This window comes from Rousettus aegyptiacus, unplaced genomic scaffold (assembly GCF_014176215.1).
Source record: "Rousettus aegyptiacus isolate mRouAeg1 unplaced genomic scaffold, mRouAeg1.p scaffold_m13_p_10, whole genome shotgun sequence".
NCBI classification, from domain to species: Eukaryota; Metazoa; Chordata; class Mammalia; order Chiroptera; family Pteropodidae; genus Rousettus; species Rousettus aegyptiacus.
This window is the reverse complement of record NW_023416285.1, coordinates 670,987-683,591: the sequence shown is the minus strand read 5'-3', so window position 1 is coordinate 683,591 and position 12,605 is coordinate 670,987. Positions and strand designations below refer to the sequence as shown.

Genomic DNA, 12,605 nt, shown 5'->3' with positions numbered 1-12,605 from the left:
CTCTCTGCGCAGTCACAGCACCCGGAGGGGTCCCCAGGACAGCTCCGCTTCCCGGGCTCCCCATTCTGGCAGGATCCCCCAGTGCTGGCGGCATCCGGTGCGCAGGAAATGCAGGTTGCGGGGGTCCAGGCATGCTGCTCTGTGCCTGGCTTGGGTCTTGTTTACCCGCGGAGGGTCAGGGCCACCAGCCAGCCCCGTGGCCTGAGTTAACTCGGGCTCCAGGATAAACACCCGTTCAGCCATACAAGGACCCTTTGTCCCTGAGAGGCTCCCGGCCCAGGACGCTGCCCGGCGGCCTGTGGCCTCAGCACTGCCGGCTGCCCTGCATGGCCTTCTCCGGGCAGAGGCCTGGCCTGGCTCAGAGAGGCCCAGCGGGGGGACAGGGCACTGGGCAGCTCCCAGAGTGGCTGGAGGAAGCCTCCCAGGCCCCTCTGCAGCAGCCCTGGTCGGTGAAGAGAGGGGCCCTGAGGCCCTCAGCCACGTGTGCCCAGGGCAGGGGGGGACGGGGAGCGGGGCTGCTGTGCCTGCCCCTCCGAGCCGCGGGGCAGCTCAGCCCTGCGGCGCCAGGGCCACTGGCTTCTCAGCCCACACCCCCGGAGACACCCCATGCTCAGCCAACGGTTGCTGGTCCCAGGCCTGTTTTCGTGTCTATGGAGTGGGCCTTGCAGGCTTGTAAAGGCCCCTTAGCTTCTAGGGTCCTCCTGGGTGGGAGTGCACCCCATTTTATTGGAGTGAGGGGTGGGATATGGGGTTCCAGTACAGGGGTGGGGCCGACATGGGGTGGGGGCAGGGAAGGGGTTACCTGGTTGGGGCAAGGGTGAGGGAGGGGCCCAGAGCCCTGTTTGGGAGACACATAAACCCTGAGACATCATATCTGCTCTTGGGGGGCTGCCTTCTGGGGGCCAATTCTCCTAAACCAAAGATCCCACAGAACAGGGCAATGGCGTGGAGGGCTGCAGAGCCCTGACAGGGGCTGCTTGCTCAGCGCGGGGGGCTGGGCCTGCCTGCCGAGGGGAGGCCGAGGGGGACCTGTCCATCTGAGGCACACTTAAGCTTAGGCCTCACCGGCTGGCAAGCTGCTTTACCAAGGGCCACACCTGGGGCTGGCCTGGGCGGGGCGGGTGGGAGGGTTCACTTGTGGAGGGCGGTGTCAGGGAAACCTCTAGAGAAGGGGCTGGGGGCATGGCCAGGAAACCTGGGGTCTGCGGGGCAGCCAGGCTGGCTGGGGCTGAGGGGCTGGAGGATCTTCCTTGGGGCGGCCTTCGCTCCTGGGCTTCACGGGGCTGGAGGCAGCCACAGCTGCAAGGACACTGCGGGCACTAGGTGTCAGCCGGCCACGCCGCCTCGTCCCTCAGTGCCACTGCGGTGGGCGAGGGCCTTGCTCTGGGGCCAGCCATCACCTTGCCTGCCTATTGGCTTTTTTGGTCCGCTTAGATTCTGATCTGCAGTCCGAGGCAGACACTCCCCAAGGGCCACACGGCCGTGCCTCGGGCAGGGTTCCCCCCTCCCCCCCGCATGGCAGTGCCCAGGTGCGGGCAGTGCAGGGCTGCAGGCACAGGGGGCAGCTATGGCGGCTTCGACTGAATCAAGACCAGGGCAAGTTCGGTGCTTAACTTAAGGAAAACTTTATTTAGTCTTTTTTTTTAAAGCAATCTAGTTTAAAAATGAGCTGAGGTTAGGAGAGAATATGACACCTTCTGACAGACAGACACACAGACAGGCAGGGGGGCGGTGGGGGGCAGGGCGAGGACCCCATCAGATCTTCTCCATCTTGGAAATGAGGTCGTCACAGATTCTGGTCAGTTCGTCGTTTTCTTTAGTCTGAAGGAGAAACATCAAATGCCTGGATTTCTCACAACGGCCTAGGAGACTTTGTGGCCCAGGACTCGAAGGCCAGGCTGGAGGTGGCCCAGCCTGGGAGTGGCCCCGCCCCGCCGCCCACCCCGCCTGCGCCCACCTTCTGCTCCACCGCCTTCTCCAGCGAGTGGACGCGCATCTGCTCCTTCCGCAGACTCGCCTGGAAGGCCAAGGCCTCCGCTTGGGCCTTGCTGCGGACCTGGGCGATCTCCTCGTTCGCCCTGGACAAGCAGAGGGCGGGCTGAGCCGGGCCGCCGGCACCCACCCCAGGCCTGCGGCAGACCCTACTCACTGCTGGAGCTTCTCCTCCGCATGGGCCTTCAGCGCCTGGTACCGCTGGCCCTCTGCCTCGATCCTGACGATGTAGTCCTCCACGCACTTCTTCAGCGACTCCTCGTTCTTTAGGGGATGGATGGGCGTTAGCTGCGAGCAGCCTGCTCCTCTGTACCTGGGCTTGGCTTTCAGGGGGCCCCGCAGTCAGGGGGACAGGGCCCCAGCATGAGACTTAGCGACACAGAAGCTCCGACCGGAAGGCCACAGGGAGACGGCACTTCTTGTTGTTGACAAGGCCCCTCCACACACACAGCCCTGGGTGCTGGGCCTGACCCCGGCCCCTCCTTGCTGCCGTCGCCGCCTGCAGGCCAGGCTCCCTGCCTGTCCCCTCAGCCTGCCTGGCAGCCCGGTGTGCGGCTCTAACCGCTGCACACCCCCAGCCAGGGTGCCACTGAGGTCTAGCGGGGCCCAGGCCTTCCCCTGCAAGGCAGACGCTGGCTCCTCAGGCCTACTGCCACCGAGGTACTCCGTCGGCCCGCCGTGGCCCTGTCTCCAGCTCCCCGGCTCGGGCGCCCGGCACGGCCCCAGGGAAAGGTGTGACCAGGTGCCAGTCTGAGGGACGGGGAGGGGCGGGGGTGGAGGGGTGGTGTGAGTGTCCGTGTCCCCCCAGCATGGTGGGGCTCCGGTCCTAAGCCCAGACAAGGCTCAGGCCCAGGCCAGCTGGGCTCGGGCGCCAGGCCCCGCCTACCGTGCGGTAGCCTTCAATCACTTCCTTCTGCTTCTCAAACCGCTTCAGGAGGCCGGAGAACGACTTCCCCATGGCGCTCAGGTCCGCAGCCAGCTGGTCTTTTTCCTTCAGAACCTTCTGGATCTCCGCTTCAGCATGTTCCTTCTGTTTCTGAGCCTCCTCTTAAGAAGGAAAAGCAAACACATGGGCCCGGGGCAGCCTGCGCGCCGAGGCCTGCACGCCGAGGCCCACGCGCCCGAGGGCAGGGGGCGAGCGGGCAGCTGCGGTGTGCCTGAGGGCCACCAGAGGGAGGTGCCAGGCGCACTGTGAGCCCGGGGCCTGGCAGCAGAGGTCCCCGAGGAAGGGGGTCACGGCGACACCCGTTCCCACCTTTGGGGACCTCCAGGAACCCAAGTGCTTGCCTGGGAGACGCCCAGACTCCTGTCCTACAGCCCTGGGCACACCTGGGACCCAATACTCGCAGAGACCAAAGCTGGACATGCAGCCACCTGGGGGACAGGTTGTGACAGGCGGCCACGGCAGGAACCCCAGGTGCCCCCCAGCTGCTGGCTCAGGGTCTGCCCGCCGCATGGCCTCCCTGCCCCCCCACGGCTCCCCTGCGGGGACCGCCACTAGAAGGGGCCCTGGCTCCTGGCGCTCACCGAGCGACTGGTACACGACTCGCTCGAACCCGTCCATGACCTTCCTGCGGGAGGAGGGAAGTGCCGTGAGCGCCTGCGGTGGCCGCCGCCGCCGGAGCCGGCCCCGCCGCAGGCCTCACCCCATCTCTAGGTTCTTGGCGTGCAGCGCCTCGCAGCGGCTCCTCAGCTGCAGGTTCTCCTTCTGCGTCGCCTCCACCTGCACGAAGCACACGCCGCTGGAGCCGGGCGCCCCCCATGCCCGGGGCGAGCACCAGGTCCCCAGCGGCCCCCAGGGGCCCGTGCCTGTGTAAGGGTGGGCGTGCGGGCCGGGAGAGCAGCCTGCGGGCGAGGGGTGGGGGGAACCCAGTGGCAGACCACCACACTGGAAGGCAGAGGGCCCCACGCTGTGGGCTGCTGAGCAGGGCCGGCGGCCACCAGACAATGCAGCCTCTGGCAGGGGCAGCCTATGCGTGTTTAGTCAGAGTCCTTCCCTGAAGGGCCCAGATGGACACCGAGGGGTCAGTGGGGCCTGAGGCCCAGCCCCTTGGGGAGGAAGCAGGCTCTCTGTGGGACGTGGCTGAGAGCATGCGCTCCTCCACTAACTGGGCACGGGCTGGGGCTGAATGCATGGATGCCTCCGGCTCCGCCTGCGGCAGCGTGAGGGTGACCAGCACTGGGCCGTCCTCCCTCAGCTCGCGGCAAGTCCCCGGAGCTTCCCCCGGTGTCGTGCCAGCGGGCAGGACAGCGCGCCAATACCCCACGCTCCCCACGCCTCGTGCTCACCGCTGCGTCCAGGTCCTTCTGACTGTACTGAAGCACGTCCACGATGGGCCCCACAGGCAGCAGCGGGCCCCCCGGCCCCAGGACACACGGAGGCGGGCCCAGCACCTGTGGAGGGACGGGGCAGCTGGGCCGCAAGCGCCTCCGGCATTCACCCCACCCCACTGCCAGGGGGGACAGCTCCTTGGAGGCGGGAGGCTCCTGGGACGGCACAGCCGTGACCGGTGACAAGGCCCCCCACCCGACCAGGCACGCGGGCCGCAGTACTCACGGGGCCGGCCGGGGCTGCGGGCAAGTCGAGGTCCACCAGCGTCGCCTCGGGCGGGCCCTCACAGGAGGGCGCGTCTGCAGCCTGCACACTGCAGCAGGGACAGGGGGGACAGCTGTGTCCCCAGACGGGCCCTGCCTGGGCCCTCCCCAGGGCCCAGTGAGCACGAGGGTTTGCGGGCCATGTGGCCTGTCTCGACTGGCGACCTGCAGTCGCAGTGCGAGGGTGGCCGTGCAGCCACCAGAGGGACGTGGGACCGCGCCTGCCACCCTCAGAGACAGGCAACGGGCTGGCGGTCCTGCCCCCGGTCCCCACCAACTCCTCCTCCTCAGAGCCTCATGGGGCCTGTGTCCCAGAGGGTGAGTCTGGAACGTCGCCTTGTCCAGAAGTCTCTGCCTGGGGCGACCAAGCCCATGACGGGATTGGGGGAGGGGTGCAGGTACCTGGGGGTCTCGGGGGCCACGGGCACTAGTCTCTGAGGACTGCCACTCAAGAGCGGGTCGAACTTGAGGTACAAGGACTGCTTCCTCAGCGCCGACTCCTTAAACTGAGAGGGGCGGGTAAGTCAGCAGGGTCCCCGGCATCCCCGACAGGCGACCCTGAGAGCGCAGGGCCAGGGGAGGTCATGGCACACGGCAAGACGTCGCCAAGGTGCGACCGCACCCTGCACGGCTCAGCGTGAGCCCCGGGACAGGACTGTGCTGAGACCGGGGGGCAGCGGAGAAGAGGCTGCAGACCAGGGGCTCTGGAGAGACCCGGCCGGCCTTGGTGCCGCCAGGCGTAGCAAGTCCTGGCCACGCGTGGACATATGGACGTCGGGGCTCAGGAAGTGTCGGGCTCGCCTCCGTGTGACAGTGGCACGGGGCTGCTCCAGACACGCCCCGGGGGGACACTCACCGAGGACGCCCCAAACTGCTCCAGGTAGTCCACGTCGGCCCCCACGCCTAGAACTGAGAGGGAGCGGGACACGCTGCAGACACCGTCCCCGTGCGCAGGCCGCCGCGGCCTCGCCCAAGCAGGGGGTCCCCAGAGCCCCCGACCCGGGCTCTGCAAACACCGCCCACCGCCCACCCTGGACCTGGGGTCCCAGGGCCTTCGTGTTTCCGGCCTCCACCCAACACCCTGGCCGGATTGTCTCGTGGGCATGTGTTGAGAAGCACCCCCAGGGGTGACAGCAAAAGTACCCCCTGGGGCTAGGTCGCCCGGCTTGAGAACCGCCCTGTGAAACGACCCCAGAAAAGTCTCGATTTCTGATAATGTGACCTTTGCTTTAAAAACCTAAGGGAGCCTCAAGCCATAAGTAAAAATTAACTCAAAATGGATCAGAGACCTAAACATAAGAACCAAAATTCAAGTTCTTAGGAGAAAACTGGAGAGCAAACCTCCGTGCCGTGAGCTCAGGCAATGCTGTCTTGGATCTGACTCCGAAGTCACAGACAAAAGAAAAAACACCAGTTGGACTTCAGAGTGCCCAGCTGTGCTTCCTCGGGCGCGCCGATCCACAGGACGGGGCAACGCCGCAGCCCGCGTCTGACCGGGGACCCCTGCCGGCTGGGGCCGACACCGCGCACGGAGGGACGGCCAGCGAGCACGCGGAGGGCGCGTGCCACACGCCAGGACCCCACACCCCGAACCGGGAGTCGGAGCAAGTGCCCGTGGAAGACAGGCCACGGCATCCCGGGAAGTCAGATGCGGGGTGGTGTCGGGCCAGGAGCCCCCTCCAGGTCTGTACTCAGGAGAGAGAGGCTGTGCGAGCATGCGGAGCCGTGCCCCACGGCAGTCTCGCCGTGACGGCTGGGACACACTCGCCGCAGAGCACCTGGCCCAGACGGCACGGCGCCGGCACCCCACAAAAGCCTGCATCTTAGGGGGCTCCCGGGTCTTGTGCGGGTGGCAGGCCACCCTACAAGTCTCTGCACAGCTCCTGGCCCACCCGCGTGAAGACCCTGCGCCTACCCCCAGCCGATAAGGCCATCTCATCCTCTTTGTGCTGTGGCTTTTACGTCACTTGGGCTGAGAGCTGCCGAGTCGCCTGGTGGCTTAGGAGCGACCCAGCCCCTCTGCTCCCTGCACGCACCTCCGCCACCACCCACCTCTGCCGCCCAGGGCAGGTGAGCTCGGCTCGGCACTGTGGGGCTCAGTGTCCCTTTGACGACCCGAGGCCCTGGGCATCCCTGTGGACTCGTCACCGTTGCATGCGCTCCCACGGGGTCCCCAGAGCCCTCGTGCCAGAGGGCCCTCCTGAAAACGCGCAGCCTCTGGTGAGCTGGCCCCGCGTGGACACGCTGAGCTCAGAGACTGACGCGCCTGCAAAGGCCACTCGACACACGCGCCCGTCTCGAGCAAGCTGGACGCAGGGGCAACGCACCGTCCGCGGGGTCCCGGAAGAGCTCCTCGCTCAGGTCTGCGGCCGGCCCCGGCCCCCGCGGAGCGGCGGGGGGCGCCGGGTCCGCGGGCACACCCGTGGGCTCTCCGCCGGGCCTGCTGCTGGCCACTGCTGCCCCTGGAGAACCAGCGCTTCCCTCCTGGAAGAGAGGCGAGGGTCACCTGGGGGGCTCGGTGGGGCATGCCGAGCGGTCGGGGTCCCGGCGGGCCTCCGCCTGCTCTGTGGGTAGGGGCAGCACTGTTTCCCACCCTGTGGCCACAGGCAGGTAGAGGCGACCGCGCTGGCATGCGCTCTTGCTCGTGGGGCGCACACGCTCCCACACACATTCCGTACCTCGCCGGCCGCCCCCGAGCTCCCTGCCGTGGGCGGCATCGCAGGGGTCACAGGTGCACCATCCGCGGAGGCTGAAGGGACCTGCCTGAGGAGATGAGGGTCAGGGAGGCCTGTGCCCCAGCCCTCAGCTGCCACCTGTCCTGTGAACCCTCACCTGGAAAGCCAGGAGTGGGGGCTATGCTGGGCGCTGGCCAAGCCCCCCACCCTTGCCTCACCTGCGGGAGAACTCGAGCCTCGGAAGAGGCCTGGGCGGCAGGCGGGAGCTGAGCCGCCCGGCTCAGTGGGGAGCACCTCGAGAGGTGTCCTCATCCCCAGAGAGTTGGCCGAGCAGCAGGTGGGAGGGAGGGCGGCCTGGGCACGGTTGGGGCTGCGCCAAGCGTGGCTGCTGGGTGGCCGGGCACTGGCCACGCTGCTCCTAGGCCCCAACACCTGGCGGCCACGGAGCAGCTGTCCCCAGAGAGCAGCGAGCCGTGTGACGAGGTGCACACGGGCAGCTCGGGCCAGGGGAGCGGAGTCGCCTGGGCCCCAGCACTGCCCCCTCCAGCATCCCTCTCGGCCTCAGGTGTGTTACTGACGGCTCTCAGGAAGCACACGGCAGCCCACCCGGGGTGGGGAGGGCAGCCCACCCGGGGGACCTTCCGGCTCTCGCCATTTCCCAGCAGCCTCGGGCCGCAGACCAGCCGCCCGACGCCACCGCCCCCAACTCACTGGCTCCAAGGCGAGGCCTCTGTGGCTGCAGGTCCAGTGCTCAGCTGCTCGGCCACTGGGCTGGCTGGCCTGCTCGGGGGGTGCTCTTGGGGCAGGGCTTCTCTACCACCTCCAAACGGGTTAAAGTTGGGGTCGTCCAGCTTGTCCCAGTCCAAGTTGTAGGATCCCCGGGGAGGGGGAGCAGGACTCTGGTCTGCCTCCGCAGGGGCCTTTTCCTGCCTGGCTGCGGGTCTCCTCAAGGGAGGCTGGGGGCCGGGCCTCTGCCCTACACTCCTTGGTGGGGGCGGCCTTTTGCATGTGGCGTCGTCACAGAGGTCCAACTCTAGCGTGATGGGCCCACTCCCTGAAGAGTCGGTCACTTGGCCGCCGGCTGCTTCCTCCCGAGGACTTGGGGCCGTGGCACCCCCAGCCTCCGGAGGGCCGGCCCGGGCCCCAGGCAGGTCTGCACAGGGGCTTTCTCTGCGGGGGACTTCGGGCTGAGTACCAGGGGGGGACGTGGCCTTAGCCGCGGAAGCGGGGACTTCGCTTGAGCTGTCTCCCATGGCTCTGTGAGGTTCCTCTGCTCTGTCTTGGGGTGCCATCCTGGGGGTGTCTTCGGGTCCCATGGCTCTGTGAGGTTCCTCTGCTCTGTCTTGGGGTGCCATCCTGGGGGTGTCTTCGGGGATCTCAGAGGCGGGTGCAGCGGTTTTCTCTAGGGAACAAGAGCCGGCAGGTTCCTCCGCGCGCTGCCCAGGGCTGTCGGGCACTCGCTCTGCAGATGCCACTTGCTTTTCAAGACTTGCTGGGGTCTGGGGAGAGCTGGACAGGTCCCGGCTGGCCTGGGGAGTGGAGGCGGGCCCGCTGGAGCGCCCGTCGGCGGAGGCCGGCCTCGAGTCCTCCGGGGGGCGGCCTGTGCCTGCCCCCGGCTCCCGAAGCATCCCGTTGCTCGTCTGGGCATCCGCTTCCTTGGTGAACTGCGGGCTTTTTAGAAACAGATTTAGTTAACACTAAGGGATCCACTTTAGCTTTTTAAGTAGGTTTTCTCCACATTGAACATTAGCTGAAGACAGGAAAAAATAGCATTCAGTCAACCTTCTCCTCGGAAGCAACTTACACGAGCATGTTCCCATAAACCACTGCTGGCGGGCCAGCTGGGGATGCAGGTTACTGAGCAAGACAGGGCAGGGAGGCACCAGACAAAGGACCAAAGTAAGGTGTTCTGTGTGGCCTGTTTTCCCCTTTGGCTGGCCGCCCCCCAGCTACGCAGTCAGGACGCACGGGGTCCACTCTTCACTGGAGAGAGGAAGGCAAGAGCGGGCGGCTGGCCTTGGGCCAGAGCAGGGCCCTGGCTCCCGGGGTCTCCTCCCTCCTTGGGGTTGTCCTGAAGGAACAGTGCTGGTGGAGTCGCTCCTCCTGCCAACCTTCCCCCGAACGAGGTGAAAGTACAAAGAAGTTGACGAGTAGCAAAGACACCGGGGAGAGAAATGGATTCAGGTTCAAGAAGCTTCCGCAGGGCTGGGAGAGTGGCCATGAGGGTGTTTTACTCAAGTGGAGGGTGTACTGTGTACTAGTGGCATTTGGCTTGCTTACCTTACCTTCTCTGGACATCCGAAATTTGTTTAAAAGAGAAAACAAGTTTAAGCAGCTGAAGTCAGTGAACGTCAGAACAGAAACATGCTGGTGAGCGCCCCGCATGGGACGCGGAGGTCCCGGCAGAGACCCGGGCACAGCCGCAGCCCAGCCTGACCCGGGAGCGAAGAGCAGCCAGTGGGCCTCTCCACAGCAGCGGGAAAAGCCCGCCCAAGCCGAGTCCGCCACCACGGCCGCCCCAGACACCCACCCAGCGCCTGGTCGGGCTGCCAGGAAGCTTCCGGTTCAAGTCAAGTGTTCAGAACCTGCCCCTTCGGCCACTCATACTGCCACCCTGCATGACCGACTCCTCTGCCTTTGACAGCAGCACCTAACCCTAACTTCCTCCAAGGCTCGACCTTAGGAACTCGGGGCCGACTGGTGGGTGGAAGGGAGACCCCAGTGTGCAAAACAGAGCCACAGTGTGTCCCTCCTCGGAGACGTGGTCAGGACACCTCATGAGGTCAGAGAAGCAAAACCCGAGGCGAGTGTGTTGGCAAGGGCACGGCGGGGAAGTGGAAGTGGATCCTGAAGCGTGGACCTACTCTGCGCAGTCCGTGGCCCACCTTCCCAGACACGCAGCCAGCGCCGGCGCTCCGGAGACGCCACAGAGTGCAGCGCGCCAGCGGCACCAGCACTTACGTCTTGGGGGTCCGGCCTGGGAGAGAGCTGTCCAGTCCGTCACTGTTGCCCAGGGCCGAATAAGCCTCGAGGTTGCTGCTCATGCTGGGGCTTAGAATCCTGTGCGTCTGTGGATCCCGCAGAGGAGTCTGGAAGGTCACCTGGCGGGGAGGGAAGAGGGCCAGCACCCACTCAGTGACCCAAGTCTTCAGCCACCATGTCGGCAACGCCACACCCTGCCAGCTCAGCGAGTCGCCGGGACAGTGGGGCCCAGGGTGACCCGACACGGCCACCGCCGGCCTCACTCAGGCAAAACACGCTCACCTTCATCGCTCGGGCTGTGCTCTTGGGTGGCACATTTTCTTTCTGTGACATACGGAGAACAGACGATCTTCCCGTAACTTCCGGTGGTGAAAACAGGAAGCCGCAGTTTTCTGTGCTTCTGTCGCCAGTGACGTTTTCATCACTGAAGATCTGCACACTCATTCTGGGAAAGTGGACAGTTTGTGTCAGCTTGAGGGCCGTGGTGCCCAGCTGCACAGTCGTGACACCGAGAGCTGACCCTGCAGCGTCGCAGGGAGGACGTCCCCCTTCTTGCATGAATGGGTCACACTCAGGCAGTGTCCTTTGTCAGACAGTCCCTGTACTGTTTCAGGGGACTATAACTCTTCAAATGGGCTATGGAGCCACCAGCTCCCAGGACCACGAGCTAGAAGGGCCCTCGACCTGCGTGGCATGGAGGAAGGGCAGTGTCCTCGCATTAACTCAAGATTTAGGGACAGGTCAGTTGAGTGCTGGCTTGGGAGAAAACGGGGGAAAACAGAGGAAGCCTCTGTCTCCCCACAGGCCTCTGCTCAAGGCACCGAGGCCTCCTCAGGGCTGGAGCAGGTGCCCCAGTCAGCAGAGGACTGAGAAGGAGGAGGGCGCCGAGCCTCGCTCTCCCCTCACAGGGCTAGAAAATGGAGACCAAGAGAGGACTGAGGCCCAGGAAGGAGCTGGAGAAGGAACAAGCAGTGAGGGTCAAAGTATTCGGTGGGGAGTCCAGGAGCTCCCACTTTGGGGCCTGGAGTCTCAGAAACACACCGGGGCCTCCAATCAAACCCAGAAGGTCCTAGAACAGCCCACTCTTCCTTCTCAGTCCTGGTGGTGGTCCCAGACATGACACATGGAATCTAGGAGTCTCCAGAGGGCTGAGCCTTGGCCTGCCCCGCCTGCCCAGGGGCACCATGGGAACTTGCTGGTGGTAGAACACCGAAGCCAGGGGGTGGGGCAGGGGGAGCAGAGGCAGTCCAGAAAGGTCAGGGCAGGAAGGAGGCGTGACAAAATGCCTCTGAAAAAGTGGGGGCAGAGTGCTGCCTGTGGAGGGTGAGGAGGAAAGCGAGAAGGGGGTTCCACCAGCCTGCTAGAACAGGGGGGCCAGGACTCTGGGGCAGCAGGCCCAACCCACTGTGCAGAAGCAGGAGAGATAAGTGAAGGGTGACTCAAGTTTTGGGCCTGAGCAACTGGGTAAAACGGAGCAGGAGCCTAGAGGCCACCTTTCTGGCAGTCCTTGCCTGTCCTTGCCTGGCGCTGGCGGCCTGTCAGGTTTGACTTCTACTAACGACAGGGGTCACAGGAGGGGCTCCCAAGCAGGGGGTGCCTGCGCGCTAGGAGCTGCGGTAGGGAAGGCGTGGGCCCAGGTGTCGCGGCAGGTGAGCTGGAGGCGGCATTGGGGATGGCCCCCAGGTGGGGCTGCCTGAGGAAGGGGGTGGGCCACGAGGAGCTGCGAGGGCCCGTGAGGATTCCGGGCTGGAGGCGCCGGCAGGGGTCTGGGGCGGGGACAGGGCCTTCTAAGGCGCAGCTACAGGTGTAATTTGAGGCTGGACGAGGTGCCCGCGGGAGGGAGGAGGCCCATGGGCAGCGTCCCACGGACGACCCTCCTGGAGAGCGACCGAAGAGACGGAGAAGCCGGGGAGGCCGGAGCCCCCAGTCTCCGTCCCCGGCTGCGGCCGGGCCGGCAGGATGGGAACCGGCGAGGTGTCCCTAGAAGGGCAGCGACAAGAACCTGCGGCCGGCTCCGGGATGAAGGGACCGTTTGGGCAGCGGCCCCGGAAGAGCCGCAGAAAAGGCGAGAGAGGGAGGTTCCATCAAGGGTAGACGTCGGCTGGCGTCCACCTGACGCCACAGTGACCGGAGGATGGGACGGAGCCCCGAACCCGGGACCCCGCCGCCTTACCTGCCGGCCACGGAACGAAGAAGAGGGAACAGGAAGCACGGAGTCCGAGAACCCGTCCGCCCGCCGCCGATTCAAATACCGACGGTTGGCCCGCGTGGCCAATCAGCGAGCGGCCCGGGGCGGTTCGCACCGGCGCCGACTGCCAATGGGAGGCAGCGACTTTGGCCACGCCCCCAGCACGTTGGCGG

General features: G+C 65.8%; 1 protein-coding gene across 3 annotated transcripts; it reads right to left on the bottom strand.

Moving 5' to 3' along the window:
* Nucleotides 1–1,606: 1,606 nt before the first annotated feature.
* Nucleotides 1,607–12,531, bottom strand: TACC3 (transforming acidic coiled-coil containing protein 3). Of its 3 annotated transcripts, XM_036227390.1 has the most exons (17): nt 12,247–12,394; nt 10,527–10,689; nt 10,224–10,363; nt 8,619–8,933; nt 7,974–8,555; nt 7,266–7,350; nt 6,915–7,071; nt 5,444–5,496; nt 4,990–5,093; nt 4,550–4,637; nt 4,282–4,386; nt 3,639–3,715; nt 3,520–3,563; nt 2,879–3,039; nt 2,150–2,256; nt 1,958–2,078; nt 1,607–1,821 (listed from the first exon to the last, which is right to left on the bottom strand). In XM_036227390.1, the coding sequence occupies exons 1-17, from the start codon at nt 12,327–12,329 to the stop codon at nt 1,756–1,758; spliced, it is 2,451 nt and encodes an 816-aa protein (XP_036083283.1). In that variant the 5' UTR covers nt 12,330–12,394; the 3' UTR covers nt 1,607–1,755. The 3 variants fall into 3 exon arrangements, with proteins under 3 accessions (XP_036083283.1, XP_036083282.1, XP_016014806.2); XM_036227389.1 differs by having other exon boundaries at nt 7,974–8,933; XM_016159320.2 differs by lacking the exon at nt 12,247–12,394 and adding an exon at nt 12,418–12,531 and having other exon boundaries at nt 1,610–1,821; nt 7,974–8,933.
* Nucleotides 12,532–12,605: the final 74 nt, after the last annotated feature.